This window comes from Simochromis diagramma, unplaced genomic scaffold (genome assembly GCF_900408965.1).
Source record: "Simochromis diagramma unplaced genomic scaffold, fSimDia1.1 OVJJ01000483.1, whole genome shotgun sequence".
NCBI lineage: Eukaryota > Metazoa > Chordata > Actinopteri > Cichliformes > Cichlidae > Simochromis > Simochromis diagramma.
The window spans coordinates 3,563,161-3,578,292 of record NW_024386835.1 but is presented as its reverse complement, the minus strand read 5'-3'; the positions used below and the strand labels follow the sequence as shown (position 1 = coordinate 3,578,292).

The window sequence follows — 15,132 nt, the reverse complement described above, 5'->3', positions numbered from 1 at the left end:
ACACAGGACCAGGCATGTTTGAATAGCTTTTCCCCCTTAATGAATAAAATATTGTAAAAACTGGACTTTGCCTTTATTTCGGTTATTTTTCTCTCATATTAAAATTTGTTTGATGATCTGAAACATGTGTGACAAATACGCAAAAAAGAATAAGAACTCAGGAAGCAGGCAAATACTGTTTTTCTCAGCACTGTATAGAGCTGATTTGAATGTCCCTGTTTTCTGTTTCGCCTAAACTTCCTGTTGGACGGTAAACTGGCAGGTGTTTTTTAATGTATGCTCACTCTTAATAAAAACTGCTGTTAGCACTGGATATTTTCTTCCCTTCTGTCCCAAGCAAGTGAAGAACTTTACGTCATTCTGGTACCTTTGAACTCATAATGACACAGTAATACATAATTTATACAGCGGTAGTCTTCAGAACACAAATCTTTTCATTCTTCACAAACCCACATCCACCACACAAGGTATTTCAACTAATACCACCCCTGAAACTCACATGGTGGGACTCATCTTACTAGGTGTGAGCATCTGGAACCACATCACAAAGAAAATGTGCTGGCAGCTATAAAATCAGGACCCTTAGTGATGAACAGTAGACCTCTCATAGCGTGAACCACAGAACATAAATTATTACAGAGAAACTGGAGACAGTTGGGTTGAACAAAATTATATTCAGAACTATAAAATCTACAACTTAAAACTTTGCTTTGCAAGGAGGATCAGACTGGATGCAAATGTAATAAATGCTTCCAACACCATATCGATAATGCAGACTTGCTCACATGTTAACACCTCGTTTGTGGATTTAAATGAATAATGTACAAAACTGAATTGCAGATGGTAAGTAACTTAGCATTTCCAGTTTTACTTGTTTTTGGGACCAGAAGTCCAAAACTGTGAAATACATTAAAACCTACATGCAGTCATGTGATGGAAAAAATGTATTTACAGCACTTTGTGTTGACTTATGAAAAGCAAAGTACACTCTTACAGTTTCCAGACGTATTAAGAGAGTAATTATTTGTCAGGTGCTGCCAAATAAATGTGTGTGCACTTATTTAAAAGCAGAAGTTTTGGCAGTTTGCTATTCTGGAGCATTCAGTCAAGACTGAGAAACTAAAATCCCAAAAGCTACATCTCAGACTTTACAGGCCTCAGTTATCATGTTAAATGTTAAGGTTCATGATAGTACAATTAGAAAAAGCCTGAGCAAGTGTGGCTTGTTTGAAAGGCCTTCCATGTGAGAGCCTATTCTCTCTACAAAAACATGGCAGCACAGCTTAGGTTTGCAAAGTTTCATCTGAGCAAATCATAAGATTTTGTGAACAATGTCCTTTAGACAGACAAGACCAAAGTGGAGATATTTGACCATAATGACCAGCACCACATCTGGAGAAAACAAAAGCACAGCCTATCAGCACAAGTAGCTCATATCAACTGTTAGACATGGTGGTGGAAAGATCATGATTTGGGCTTGATTTGTAACCACAGGACTCAGGCATCTTGTAGTCGACCATGAACTCCTTTGTATACCAAAGTATTCTCAAGCTTGGCCGACACTGGGGCAACACGACAATGAGCAATAGCACAGCAGCAAATTTACAGCAGAATGGCTGAAAAAGAAAAGAATCAAGGTGTTGTGATTGTCCAGTCAGTCCAGAACTCAACCTGATTAAATGCTGTGATGGGGACTGTGAGAGCTGTGTATGAATGAATGCCTGTAAACCACAATGAACTGAATTAACACTGTAAAGAAGATTGGGACAAAATTCCTCGATGTGAGACACTGACAAAAGTCAGACCGAAAACGATTCCTTAAAGTTGTTGCTGCTAAAGGTGCTTCTACAAGCTACTAAATCATCAGTGTACTTTTCCCAGGACTGTCATAGGATAAACTGAGTGATTACCTGCTTTTTTTGTGCTCCATAATGTTTCAGTGTTCAACTGGCATCTTTTAACTGATTATAAAAGAATGTGCTAAAATAAAGGATGAAACCAAATTTTCTTTCAGGAGGAAGCTGCAAAAGACTGCATTCAACATCAATTTCCTAAAAACCTTTTTTATTAGAACAGGATGGTGAAACTTGTCAACATGAAACATGAGAATGAAAACAACACAGTCCTGTCACCGTTAAAGACATACACACCAGTATCTGTAAGCATGTGTGGTGGATGAAGTCGGGGTCACCACTGGGAGTAAATCCATGAACCGATGCTCTGCCTGCCAACACATGATTTTCAAGTTCTCGTGCACTCACTTACGTATGCACTCAAACTATGCGTGGTTCACCCTGTCCAAAGCAATGTAGAAACTTTTCTTGTCATCCAAACAGTGCCAGCCGATTGGTCCAATCTCGCAGTCTGCACAGATGAGGTACTTGATCCTCCCCACGTCATTAGTGAAGCCTACGTTCTCAAAAGTGTACATGTCATCCACGAACCAGTGGGCAGTCAGTGTGTCACCGTCCACTGAGGCCTCTGTGCTGCTGAGGCCACTCTTTTTCCGCATGGATGGCAGGAACAGCTGGTGGCAGAAAACACAGGAACAGATGATTTAAAAAACAAAACAAAACAAAAAAACTTGTGAAACAGCACAAAATTAGGAGTGAAACAGGGCAAGCATGAAGGGGTTTGTGTCAGCCTCCAGCTCAGATTTAAGTTTCTCTCATCTGTTGAGCACAAATACAGCTCATCTTGAAGAAACAGAGTTAAATCCCTGATTTTCTACTTTGCATTTCAGCGTAAATAGGATGTTTTTCTTTCCATAGAATTAGCTGAGTATGAAAAAAAATTAATAAAAACCTCCAGCACCTGCAGTTGTATTCTGCTCTTCAAAGAGTCAGCATATCCTCAATATCCATGTGCCTTTTGCTCACACATCTGCAGAGCCAAGTCTGTCTTTAGTAACTAAGGCCTAAAGAATACATCTGTTTCCTTTCTTAATTCAGTAGCAGCACCTGCAGTATATTTACTGAAAAGCACACTGAAGAATCAGTAATTTCATTAATTAATTTATTTATAAAGCACGTTTAATAACAACAGGGAGCTGACCAAAGTGCTGTACAGAGTAACCGTTAAACAATGACATTGACAACAACGACAGGTAAGAAAATTAAAGGAAAATTAGGATAAAAGAATTGGTAACTCTCATGCAGTTTCGAAAGTCAGAGTAAAAAAATATGTTTTAAGATGCGATTTAAAAAGAGTAACAGTTGGGGCCTTTCTAATGTGGAGAGGTAGATCATTCCACATTTTCGGTGCCACAACCGCAAATGCCCGATCTCCTCGATGAACCATCCTAGACTTATGTAAGGTAAGGAGCAGGTGATCGCTTGATCGAAGGGCTCTAGAGGGCGTATAACGCTGCAATAGGTCAGACAAATAGTCCGGTGCCTGGCCAATTAGCACTTTATAAGTCAAAAGTAAGATTTTGAATTTAATTCTAAAACACACTGGAAGCCAATGAAGGGAAGCAAGCACCGGAGTAATATGTTGGTGTTTCTTCACACGAGTCAAAAGGCGAGCTGCAGCATTCTGTACAAGTTGGAGCCGGGCCAAGCTGGACTGACTGACACCCACATATAGTGAATTGCAGTAATCCAGTTGAGATAAAACAAACGCATGAATTGCTCGTTCCAAATTTCTAAAAGATAAAAAAAAAAATCTCACTTTGGATAGGAGCCTTAATTTAAAAAAAGGACCGCTGGACAACTGAATTAATTTGTTTCTCAAATGTAAGTTTGCTATCCAAGAAAACCCCCAGGGTTTTTACATGCGTTTTAACAGCACATGTTAGGTTGCATAAGTCCAGATCTGGGGCATTGAAATAAAGCTCGGTCCAAAAATAATTACCTCAGTTTTATCCTCGTTGAAGGTAAGAAAATTTCAGGCTATCCAGGTTTTAACTTAGTCAAGACATTTGACTAGCGATTCCATGGGCATGGAGGTGTTTCTATTAAACCGAAGATAAATCTGGGTGTCGTCGGCATATGAGTGAAAGCAGATGTTATGCTTCCTAAAGATTAGGCCTAGGGGCAACATGTAGATTGAAAAAAGAATTGGGCCTAATACGGAACCCTGCGGGACACCACAAGTAAAAGGAGCTGGAGAAGAAATAAAATCATCAAGGCTCACGGAAAAAGTCCTCTCGGAGAGGTACGGCCTAAACCATTCCAAGGGGATACCTTTGATACCACATTGCTCCAAACGGGAGATCAGAATGATGTGATCAACAGTATCAAAGGCTGCAGTTAAGTCTAGGAGCAGGAGCACAGCTGGGTCTCCTGAGTCAGTGATTAATAAAATATCATTAAGTATTTTTAGGAGGGCAGTTTCTGTGCTGTGGTGGGTTTTGAAGCCCGACTGGAACTTCTCAAAAATATTATGACTATTTAGAAAGGTTTGTAGCTGCTCAAATACAATCCTTTCTAAAAATTTTGACAGAAACGGAAGCTTGGAAACAGGTCTAAAATTAGCAAGAACTACAGTACCGTAATGACTTTGGTGTTTACAATCATTGGTCATTTTTTATTAGGTACATCTGTTCAATCGCTCATTAATACAAATAGCTAATCAACCAATCACATGCACCTGGCAGCAGACAACCTGCTGAAGTTTAAACTGAGCATAAGAATGCAGAAGAGAATCTCTGAACGCACAACACCTACCGATCTTCTGATTGTGGCTTACAGCAGGATAACACTCAATGTAACAGCTCAAATGAACTCAAACTGATTTCTTAAACATAAAAATGAATTTGCTGTACTCAAATCATCTCCACTGTCATTAGATCTCCCAAAAAGCACCTTTGGGATGTGGTGGAACAGGAGTCACATCATGGATGTGCAGCCAACAAATCTGCAGCAACTGTGTGATGTTTTCATGTCAATATGGACCCAAATCTCATGAGGAATTTTTCCACCTTGTTGAATCTCTGCCACAAAGAATTAATGCAGTCCTAAAGACAAAAACTGGTCGAACCTGGTCCTAGCAAGTTGTACCTAATAAAATGACCAGTGAGTGCATATCTGCCTCTGATTGGTTTGTTTCAGCAGCACTTTGGTTTGGCTTTATTATCCTTTGAAGCACACAGGAACTCACTGATGTTAAAACGATGAATGTCAAAAGAGACTGAATGCATGCGCCATACCTCCTTCTCCGCTAACACGGCCGTACCGGGGCAGAGCACCTTGGACCCGCAGCGTTGACACAGCACAGACTTGCTGTTTTTGCCGTCATCAGAAACCAGGCTGGATCGGTCCGTGCTTTCTTTCGATTCCTGATCCATGTCGATCCCCAAAGAAGAGCAGGTTTACTCGGACGAACGAGCACAAAGAGGCTCAGGGGAGACTTCCACCAAGAAAACCAGGCTGGTCCAAGAGATCTCCGTTAACTGTAACGGTTAAGGAGATGATGTTAACTAAAGTGCGATCTTAAACAAAAAAAAAAAAAAAAAGAAGAAAGGGAGGGAACGAACAGAAAGGGTGCACCGGAATTACGAGCCGTGCGGAAGTCCCTAATCCTAATTAATTTTTCTTTACGTTCCAAATACAGGTCACACATATTCCTAAACCACAGCTTGAAAAATACATTTAAAGAGATCATTTTAACCCAATGCAGTCCAATGGGATGACCCGTATCTTCATGTGCGCTAACTCCGGGTCTGACACTAACAGACATAAACCTACAGAGCAGAGACATATGTTTTAGACACATGCATTTTAAATTTTAAATTAAGTCAAATAACGCGTACCTATATGCTGCAGAAGATGCTCTGAACAAAACTGTATGAGACAAGCAAGCTAGTCCAAGCTAGGCAAACAATCTGGGTCTCTGTGTGCCAACCAGTAAATGCTCCCGTGTTGAAACACGGAGCTGTGACTTGGTTCCCAGTTAGGTTTTATTTTATGTTGTTTTTTTCTACACTGTTTACCCAACCAACCAAACAAACAAACAAAAAAAAAATCAGCTTAGTTTAGGTTACTTTCCTTACGAAGAAGTATTAGGACCACATTAAAAATAGTGTCCATTTTAAATATTAAAGTCAAGATTTTGAGATTAAACTCGAAATAGCAAACAAACAAACACGAACTGTAGAGATTCCATTTGTCATTTTAAGCCAAACAGCTGCCGCGGCTCTTATGCCCTCTACAAAACGTGTAGATGAATTAGTGAAACAAAATGATCAGTTGTCTTATAGTGTCCTGTGTTACAACATACAGGACGTGATCATCGAGTCCGAAGCGGGTGGATTATGGCTATCCTTGCATCTGACCATTGCCAGCCATTTCATTTTGAATAAATCCGGCCACCAGATGCAGCTTCCTGCTTTCTCTCTTCAGTGTCCTTATACTTACCGCCACAATTTCCTTGTAACTAAAACCGAATCCGAAGTAAGATTACACTATCCCATCTACACAAGGCATTTTGTAGAGGGTATAACAGCCGTGGCAGTTTGTCTCAAAACAAAAACTGTAATCTCCACATTTTGACTTTATTTTCAAAATGATACTCCTTCATATGTATACCAGAGCCTACTTGAGTATTGAATATTAGGAAAATCAGTACAGGTATTATAATAAAGCCTCATCAGTTATCATAACAAATTAACAAGTATCTGCTTGCCTAAGTTAGTTTTCCCCAAAAGTTCCCCAAATCATTTCACTTAGTTTTTATTTTAGTTAACTATAATAACCTTGTTTCCAATGTGTGGGCCGCGATGCACTCATATATGCTGAATCAAATGACAATCCTTATGAAATAAATCTTATAAAATCAGATGAGGATAAAATCCTTTGGCTCTCAAATTTACCTTAGGAATCCTAATGGAGTTTTGACTTGTGTTTTGAAATGCAGTTTAAAATTGTCATGAAATGTTAACATTGTAAAAAGAAACTGAACTAGTGAAGCCACAGGGTTTAAAAAATACTATCAGAAGAACACAAAAATAATATTCTGTTATTACAGGTGTATTTTTCTTTGAGTCAGTGCTGCAGTATAATTATAGCTAGCAAATGATGGATAAAATAAAAAAGAGGGTTACATATAAAATATTTGTAGGAGTACTATAAAGTAAACAAATTACGTCTACTAAGTATCCCTGCTGACATGCAGCTGACCTGAGAAAAAGAACTAATATTTTAGGCTCCTGCGTAGTACAATATCGCACCCCCCCCCCCCCAAAAAAAAAGTCAAACTGCATATACTTTATAGCTAAACATTTATCACCTTCAGTAAGTTTGAGGCTTCATTTGTGAATTAAAAATATTAAGTGTGTTCAGGAGTGCAGTTTTGCTAACACAGCGGTTTACATTTAATTTGTACCACTGATGACATGATACAATCAAATTATGTTTGAACAAACATCAAACCACAAAGGAAAGCACTGAAACATGGTACAGATTATATTCTCGACATAACTGAGAAGAAGTAGACCATGAATGCGTTTGTCTTCATTTTTTAAACTGGTGATGTGTCATTTGAAATTTCAAGTCATACATTCCTGTGACTGATGCTGAACCTGCTGAGTGTATGTTAATGTAATCAGCTGCTTGTAGTCCCTGAACCTTTAAAATGTACACTGGAGAAAACTGGACACCACATTTTCACATGTGGAAAAGAATTTATTACAATAATTTTCCAAGATTACCATTAATAAATATTTAGGTTTACATTTCTGTGAAATGTATGATTTATCACTTTCTACACAGGACATTACACAAAGTCAAGAATACACATTGTTTTAGTCTTTGTAATAAAGCTTGAATAAGTTCATCTAGAAAAAGGAGTCTTAAATTGAAGTTCATACAACCTATCAATGGAAGTGTAAGTGTAATGCAAATCCAGTAATGATTCGATTGGAGAATGAAAATAAATATATATATATATATATATATATATATATATATATATATATATATATATATATAGCAAGGAAAAACAAGAAAAGTCAACATCTGGAAATCCTTGATACTCCCTTGACTCTTAAGATAGGCCATTTTATTTAAAAACATTTCCATTGGCCTAAGGCACAGGAATACTAAAACTTTATACAGAGCATGTTTCCTCATATGGATTCCAAGTTTTTTTTAATTTAATAATGTACGCTAAGGTGTATTTGATATTTATACCTCTCACTTCATTTGAGATCTAGCACAAAAGAAAAACCTCTGACAAAAACGCAATTGAACCAATCCATATCTGTACATTGTGCGTAGCCCAGGAACTAACTCTAGAAATTAATCCATGAAGTGCCGGGTGACTGATAAATAATGACTGGGTAGTTCTTGTCACCTCAATGTTTCAAGCATCTTAGTTTAACCTGAACTAAGCTGATTTATTTTTATACAGCAGCTACAAACTCTTAGGGCTTTTCTGTGCCGTTAAATGATTTGAAAATGATCCATTTGGGATTTTTCTTGATTTAAACGACGCAACAGAAGCAGAAAAGAAACATCCAACCCTGTGAGGATCTGATTAGCTTTAATCCATGTGTTATTCAGACACTTACTGTGCGTAGCTCTTATTTATGGGGCCTAAGCTCTAAGCTTTATTCAAAAATTATTTATCTGTTTGCTGAGCAGGGAGTGTCCACATGAACAAACGAGCTGTGGATGAGCTGGAGTTAGCCAAGAGGCAGTTTTCCTCCTCCAGGCATATGGTTCAAAGTCACCCTAAAACCACACAAGAACGTAACACTTAAGCTTTGACCGGGCTTTCAGATAAACTTGTGGTTTATTGCTGAGTGGGCTTATGTAACAGATAAATGAATATGTGCCGGTACACACACCAAAACAGACAAACAAAAACAAAAAACAAGTGCTGACAACCATGCCGAAAACTAGATGCTCCCAACCAGCTAAGCTGTCTTCAGTTGCTCTACACCAAACTCTTGCTGGACAGCACATTCATCTACTAGCTTCCATGGAAAATAGGAAAGGAATGGTTTACAGTATGTGCCTTCTTCTACAGCACAAATTGGTGACAAATGACAAAGTGGCTGGGGTACTAGTAAGCTGCAGTTTCAGGAATACATGACTTATTTTTGGCTAAAATCCCACTTTTATCTTAGCTGAAAATGCAGATTTTAAGCTTAATAACAATTTTATTAACAAGTAGCGCCTGTTTCCACCATGGTACATTGGCTAGTTAATGCTACTTTATTGAAGCAAAAAGGAGCCAAAGCAGAAAGATCACAAAAAACCCAAACAAGATGTTAAAAAACATCAGAAGTATAGAAGGAGGAATAAGTGACTGTTTTGAATTCCAGCAGCATTTTGTGTTTGTGTGTGTGTGTGTGTGTGTGTGTCTGTGAGAGAGAAAGAGGGGGCTATAGAGAAAAGTTTAAGTCACAGTCAAGCCTCTCAGAGCAGAGAGTCATCTGTGCATCCTCCCTCGAGGCCGTATCGGAACTCCTGCAGGTTGGAAACGCCATAGAAATGGATGAACGCTGCTGCCACGACCAGAACATGAAAAATCTGATGAGAATGGAACTGACAGAAAGAAAGATGTGCATATTAGCAGCATTTATTATCATTTGCTTGGTATTTAAACAAACTACTAAAGATACATCCAGAGGCTACTGCTGAGTATAACTGTTCCTTTAGTCACTCACTCCCTTCTAAATCTACAATAGACTGTAAATACTGAGCTTTGAACTTGCTCAGACCACTACTGACTGCTTGCATGTTTGAGGGAGGAAAAACTTACCCAGATGTCGCACTTGCCAGGGAAAAAGCGTTCAGGGATCCTGGCTGCGTACAGACCAGCGCCGGTGATATACATGGCCCCCATCAGGTAGAACCAACCCATCTGGCCGACTGTGGTTGCCTTAACAAAGCCCTCCTCAATGGTGAAGTGCATGGTGGGAACAATGCCACTTAGTCCAAGACCCATGAAGACGCCTAGAAACATGGATTGCAGTTACGTGTTATTAGTTTCCTGAAAATATCCCCACTGCTCAGAAGAGGAATAAATGGAGGTGTGATAAAACTGCAACCAAAACAAACTGCTGCAAGTGTAAACAGTGTGTATGTTCTTTTACTGGTGCCCACCTGCTCTTGTAGGTCTGTGACGAGGTGTAGAGAATCGGTCCCACTGGGCGACAATGATGGCAGCAATGCCGAGGATACATACAATGGTGAGGTAGATAAGGCGAGGCTGAGGGGAACAATAGAATGAGTAGTACAGCCAGGGCACGAAGGAGCCCATGATTAGGAGGGCGATCCCCGAGTAGTCAAGCCTGAGGAGAGAAAATGAGTGTTTGGATAGAAGACCTACAACAGAAATATCAAACTCATTTTACACTGCCGACCACATACAGCCCACTTTGATCTTAAGTGGAACGCACCAGTTTCACTCCTCTTTCTGTCGGTTTAGAAAGTTTTGAAATATTTTAATATTAAAAAAAAGTGCAAGTTCAGAAATGCCTCTAAGTTTTTCTAGATGAGAACGAAATGCTGCTTTGGTCTTAAATTGTAACAAATAAATCTGTAAAATTATAGAAAAAGTTCTGTTAGTTCACTGTGCAGACTGTCCTGCAATTATAAAACAGATAATTTTTGTTAACTGAGAGAATGTCCTCTTTTTTTCTTTTACAGCGAACCCAATGTAAAAAACAAAAACAAAACAAAAACAAAAAATCCCCAAACAAACCCCCAAACAAAATCATACATTTTGTTAGTAGACAGTGAAAAAACAGGAACTTTCTGTCATTTAATTGTTTATCTATTACTTAGTTACTTTGGTGTAGTATGAATGGATATAGTGGAGGTCTTTATCAGTAGGAAAGGATGTAAAACTTGTGAAAATACAGTTAAAAGTCTAAAATGCATTCTGTGCGTCACATTTTTCAAAGCCATCAGGTGGGCTAGATTGGGGTCTTTTGCGGACTGATTCTGGCCCCCAGGCCTTAAGCTGCAACACCCATAATCTAGAAGAAGCAAAAACTAAAAACTTTTTCATGTCTCTGAAAAAGGAAAACAACAGAACTTTGTTTCCAGGTCTATTCAAAACATATATTGTTGAAATATGATAACTGCCATGTAAACATGAGCTGTGGGTATATTAAGTATAGTGATGCTTCAAGTCTGCCACAATAAATACTCTGCATCTTTAACCACAGATCAATAAAAGCACTGACAAACTCTGGGGTCAGGTTCTTGTTAAATGACCCTTGGAACATGGACAAAAAGGGTTGGCATCAAATCACTAGCTCCCCCTGTTCTTACAGTAATATGTGTGTGTGTGTGTGTGTGTGTGTGTGTGTGTGTGTGTGTGTGTGTGTGTGTGTGTGTGTGTGTGTGTGTGTGTGTGTATCAGTTAAACATCCAAACAGAAACATGTTTTAAAATAAATACTAAAGTCACTTGATGATTAAACAAAAACTATAGAGGATTTAGCATAGCGTTATAAATATTTAATCAATATTACACAACACTCAAGGCGACAAGTTCGAGTTGCATGTGTGATTTTAAGATGCGACTGAACTTTAACAGCCTCCATAAACAAATGAAATTTTATTTAGTCTGACAGAAATGAATCGTTCATGATGTGCAAAGCACCGTTTGACAGTGTGAGGCCTTACTTGGAGAATGTGCGAGACACTTTCTCAGAGTGGCAGTAGACCGTATGAAAAAGCCAGGAGAAGCTGAGGCAAAGCACAGCACCCAGGAAGAACATCCCAAACACAACCTTCTCTTGCAGTGGGGCCATAAAATACATGTTGGGCCGCAGCATGGTTAATGTGCCCAGACACAGGAATAAGATCAACCCTGAGAAAGACAAAACAGGCGGGAAATATGCAGAATGACTCAGATAAAAATATTTTTGACCATAATGAAAATTTTTATCTGCTGCTAATCAGTTTGTAACGCTCACCTAACAGGTGAGTCCAGATGTTTCCTGTTTCAGTGTGAATTCTGAAGATGCTTCCGAAACAGGCCCGGAAGGATGGCATGGGTGGTCGATGTCCGTGCAGGAGGTAATCATTGTCCTTCAGCCACTCTGGCAGGACATGAAAAGGGATTACTCTCCAGCGCCCCTCCCAGACCTGAAAAACAAGAATAACTTTTGCTCAGAGAGGCATAAATTCTGAGTTTATTGTGAGGGTCTTCAAATAAAACACACAGAAAAATGAAAAACAATACAGGAGTTATATTCAGCATGTTAAAGATTGTGTATGAATTAAAAACAAAAAAACAAAAACAAAAACCAAATATGGAAACATGTCTGAGAGTTTGAAGGCAAAATTAAACAGAGCCTGGGCTCTGTTTAAAAAACAAAACAAAAAAAAAAACTCCGTAAATGTGTTGTTACAGAACTGTGACCTAGATATGAAAGACATTTTTCAGTACAAAAAAAGAAGTGCTCATCATTGCTCTTGTGTGGACTACTTACTTAATGAACACAGTTTCTTGTGATTTATTAAGAACACTGACATATTCTTAATAAGCTAATTCATTAGTCTTTTTCCCTCAACGAGTTCTGTTTAAGTATTAAAAGACAATTTTGGTTTTTTTGTTTTACCTTATGTACAAACTCCTCCATCTTCTCCATAGCATGGTGAGCCTGTAGCGGTAAGGTCAGAACCTCACCCACCTCATCATCCTCCTCTTCCTCATCAGCAAGCATTGCGGCTCCCTTTAAAGAGGTTACGACACTACTGAAGTTACAGAGAAATAACAGCTTCTTTCTTTGTTGCTTATTCTGAAACAGTCCTACCTCAGGATGGACACTTTTGGATACACCCTTCCGCGCCCCTCCCTCTTCCAGCAATGGCCCCAGCTCCATCAGCTCAACATCTGGGACCTGGCAGTCCTCAGAGATCCGGCAGTCTGCATCACTGGCAGACCCGTTTCGGCCTGACATAGGGAGACTGCCTGATGATCCACTCACAGTCGATGTATTCTGCTTCAGATGGTATACTTGAATTTCCTCCTGGGGGGCACCAGAATTGCATTCAGCTTTACAATCTAAGTATGTCAACACCTTCATGTAGTCTGACTCCAGTTCTCTTCAGTCCTCGAAACACTCAGTGATTAAAACTACACAACTAAAGACTGCAACAAAAATAATAAACTAATAAAAGAAAAGTAAAAACAACCACAATTAAATAACGAATATATATGGTAAGACTGATATTACGTTATCTACAGACAAAAATGCCTCACAATGCAAATGAGCTAGAATTAATTATGAGATGATAACTGTGGAGGCAAGAGGCCAACAGTATTATTGGCTGATATCTCTGTTGTACAGGATAAAAGACTCATTTCGAAGCACCCAGAGAACAACCTGAAGAAATAAAAATGAACTGCTTTGTCCACGACTTGAATTCGGAATATTTAAAAGAACTAAACAAAGAAAATCAGGATATGTTGTGTTTTGTATTTAGAACCTGACAAGTATGTCAACTAATATGGAGCTCTAGACCAGGGATGTCACCTAAAACCTGGTCTGAAAGGGGATCAGCTTTAAGTAACTGAGAACACAAAAGCAGAGCCTGCCAGTAAGGAGAAAAGAGGTGACTGACTTTAACCTACATATTTAAATAAGCAGCATTTGAATGTAACATGTTAAGTTTACATTTATCAAATGAAGGGTATATCCTATGAACGCTGAAGCTGATGTTAAACACTTTTCTTTTTTTTGTGCCTGCAGTAAAATAAAGCCATCAGTCCAATTTGCTTCAATTGACCTCATTTGTAAGTGAAGTTTCTGTTTCCATGTTACTGTGTCACTATTAGTAAGCTGCTATATTATATTACTATAAAACATTTAGTATAAATAGTCTGCATTGCCTTGCTTCAGGTTTATGCCTAACTGAGAATAAGCCTTTGTAGAAAAACAAAGTGAACAATGAACGCAATCTGTCTGTGATGCCTTGTTTTTTGATTAAAGTTTAACGGTTATTTCTGCACTTCTGGTAAACAAAATGTCCACTGTGCTTCAGGAAATGAGCCCCGCTTAACAAAACTGGTTAGAAAAAATCACTTTATTACAGATAAATGCTGCTGATTTCCTACTTTCACTCTAAATGAAACCTCTTAAGAGGTTCTCAATAACTCATCTATGCCATAAACCCATCTACTTGTCATTTCATAGGGCTTCAACAGCTCAATAATTAGCACTCACGATGCAATTAATACGTCTAGTACTTCTAAGAAAAAAAAAGGACATTAATGTGAGCTTCGCATGAAACCCCTGTGTTACTGACCGAAAAAATAACAACAAGGAAACAAAAGAAGTAGCTAAACTTGTTTAGCTGTACATCTCCGGACAAGTACAGCACGACGGCAATTCTTATTTCAGACAGGATAACGATTTATGTAACCCTAGTACTGACTGCACACATAACACATTTAACCATTTTACTGTTTAGCCCAGGCTCCCAGACGGATGTTGATTAACGTTAGCACAGCGTCAGACGAAACAGGGACCACAAAATGTAAACAACACCAAGATACAGAGGATTTGATACAAATTCTCAGTATGAGTACGCTTTCTTACACTTTTTAAAGAGTAAAGCATTAATTGTAACCTTCTCCGACAACGCTTATAATGAGCTGGTCTGAGGTGCTATAATATCAGGTTGCTAACGTTTCCTTTAAGCTAGCGCCGAGCTGTCGCTGAGGAGGGGACAATTTTCAGGGAATTAACTTAATAATAAAAGTATTTACGAATTCATCAGTCTGAAGTATTATCTAGAAGCTTTACTGTCCCAAGATCCTTTATGACAAGTTCATTTAAAGCAGAAAAGTTACCTGGCAGGGTAGCCTTCAAACCAGGAAGGTGAATTATTTACCGACGAGAAACACAATTCTTTCCGGAAGTTGAAATCTCTTTTGTAAGCCGAATCCAGTTCTCCTTCCAAAATAAAAGCATCCATTCGAATGTCGAGAACAAGTCAGACGTCTTCATGAAGTCAGAAAAGGTTTTTAAATTATTAATTTTAGTCAGTGCAATTCCAAAATGACTTAAACAATGTAAAAATATTGTTTTTAAATGTAAATGTTTACAAATGTAAAACAGACAATAGTGCAGACCCCCAGCCCATTACACAATAACTGGTAGGACTGATATGATACATAGGCGAATGCGTAGTGTTGGAATCTTTGCATTGGCGATTTA

The 15,132-nt window shown here is 38.6% G+C and overlaps 2 protein-coding genes across 3 annotated transcripts; both read right to left on the bottom strand.

Annotated features, from left to right (window-relative positions):
- Window positions 1-2,043: 2,043 nt before the first annotated feature.
- rabif (RAB interacting factor) lies at window positions 2,044-5,994 on the bottom strand. 2 transcript variants are annotated; one of them, XM_040029372.1, is made up of 3 exons: window positions 5,756-5,994; window positions 5,153-5,395; window positions 2,044-2,527 (listed from the first exon to the last, which is right to left on the bottom strand). In XM_040029372.1, the coding sequence occupies exons 2-3, from the start codon at window positions 5,288-5,290 to the stop codon at window positions 2,279-2,281; spliced, it is 387 nt and encodes a 128-aa protein (XP_039885306.1). In that variant the 5' UTR covers window positions 5,291-5,395; window positions 5,756-5,994; the 3' UTR covers window positions 2,044-2,278. The 2 variants fall into 2 exon arrangements, with proteins under 2 accessions (XP_039885306.1, XP_039885307.1); XM_040029373.1 differs by lacking the exon at window positions 5,756-5,994 and adding an exon at window positions 5,480-5,498.
- A 1,616-nt stretch (window positions 5,995-7,610) lies between these two features.
- adipor1a (adiponectin receptor 1a) lies at window positions 7,611-14,895 on the bottom strand. Its single transcript, XM_040029330.1, has 8 exons — window positions 14,766-14,895; window positions 12,724-12,939; window positions 12,529-12,642; window positions 11,881-12,052; window positions 11,588-11,774; window positions 10,056-10,243; window positions 9,712-9,905; window positions 7,611-9,494 (listed from the first exon to the last, which is right to left on the bottom strand). Exons 2-8 carry the CDS (start codon window positions 12,868-12,870, stop codon window positions 9,366-9,368), a joined length of 1,131 nt encoding a protein of 376 aa, XP_039885264.1. The 5' UTR covers window positions 12,871-12,939; window positions 14,766-14,895; the 3' UTR covers window positions 7,611-9,365.
- Window positions 14,896-15,132: the final 237 nt, after the last annotated feature.

What these genes read in the sequence shown, in the direction of transcription:
- rabif (XM_040029372.1), bottom strand. Translation starts at nt 5,290, where the DNA reads ATGGATCAGGAATCGAAAGAAAGCACGGACCGATCCAGCCTGGTTTCT. An exon ending in CCGTGTTAGCGGAGAAGGAG is followed by an intron (nt 2,528 to 5,152) that starts GTATGGCGCATG and finishes TTCTGCCACCAG; the next exon opens with CTGTTCCTGCCATCCATGCG.
- adipor1a (XM_040029330.1), bottom strand. Translation starts at nt 12,870, where the DNA reads ATGTCAGGCCGAAACGGGTCTGCCAGTGATGCAGACTGCCGGATCTCT. An exon ending in CATCTGGACTCACCTGTTAG is followed by an intron (nt 11,775 to 11,880) that starts GTGAGCGTTACA and finishes TGTCTTTCTCAG; the next exon opens with GGTTGATCTTATTCCTGTGT. An exon ending in CTGGCAAGTGCGACATCTGG is followed by an intron (nt 9,495 to 9,711) that starts GTAAGTTTTTCC and finishes TCTTTCTGTCAG; the next exon opens with TTCCATTCTCATCAGATTTT.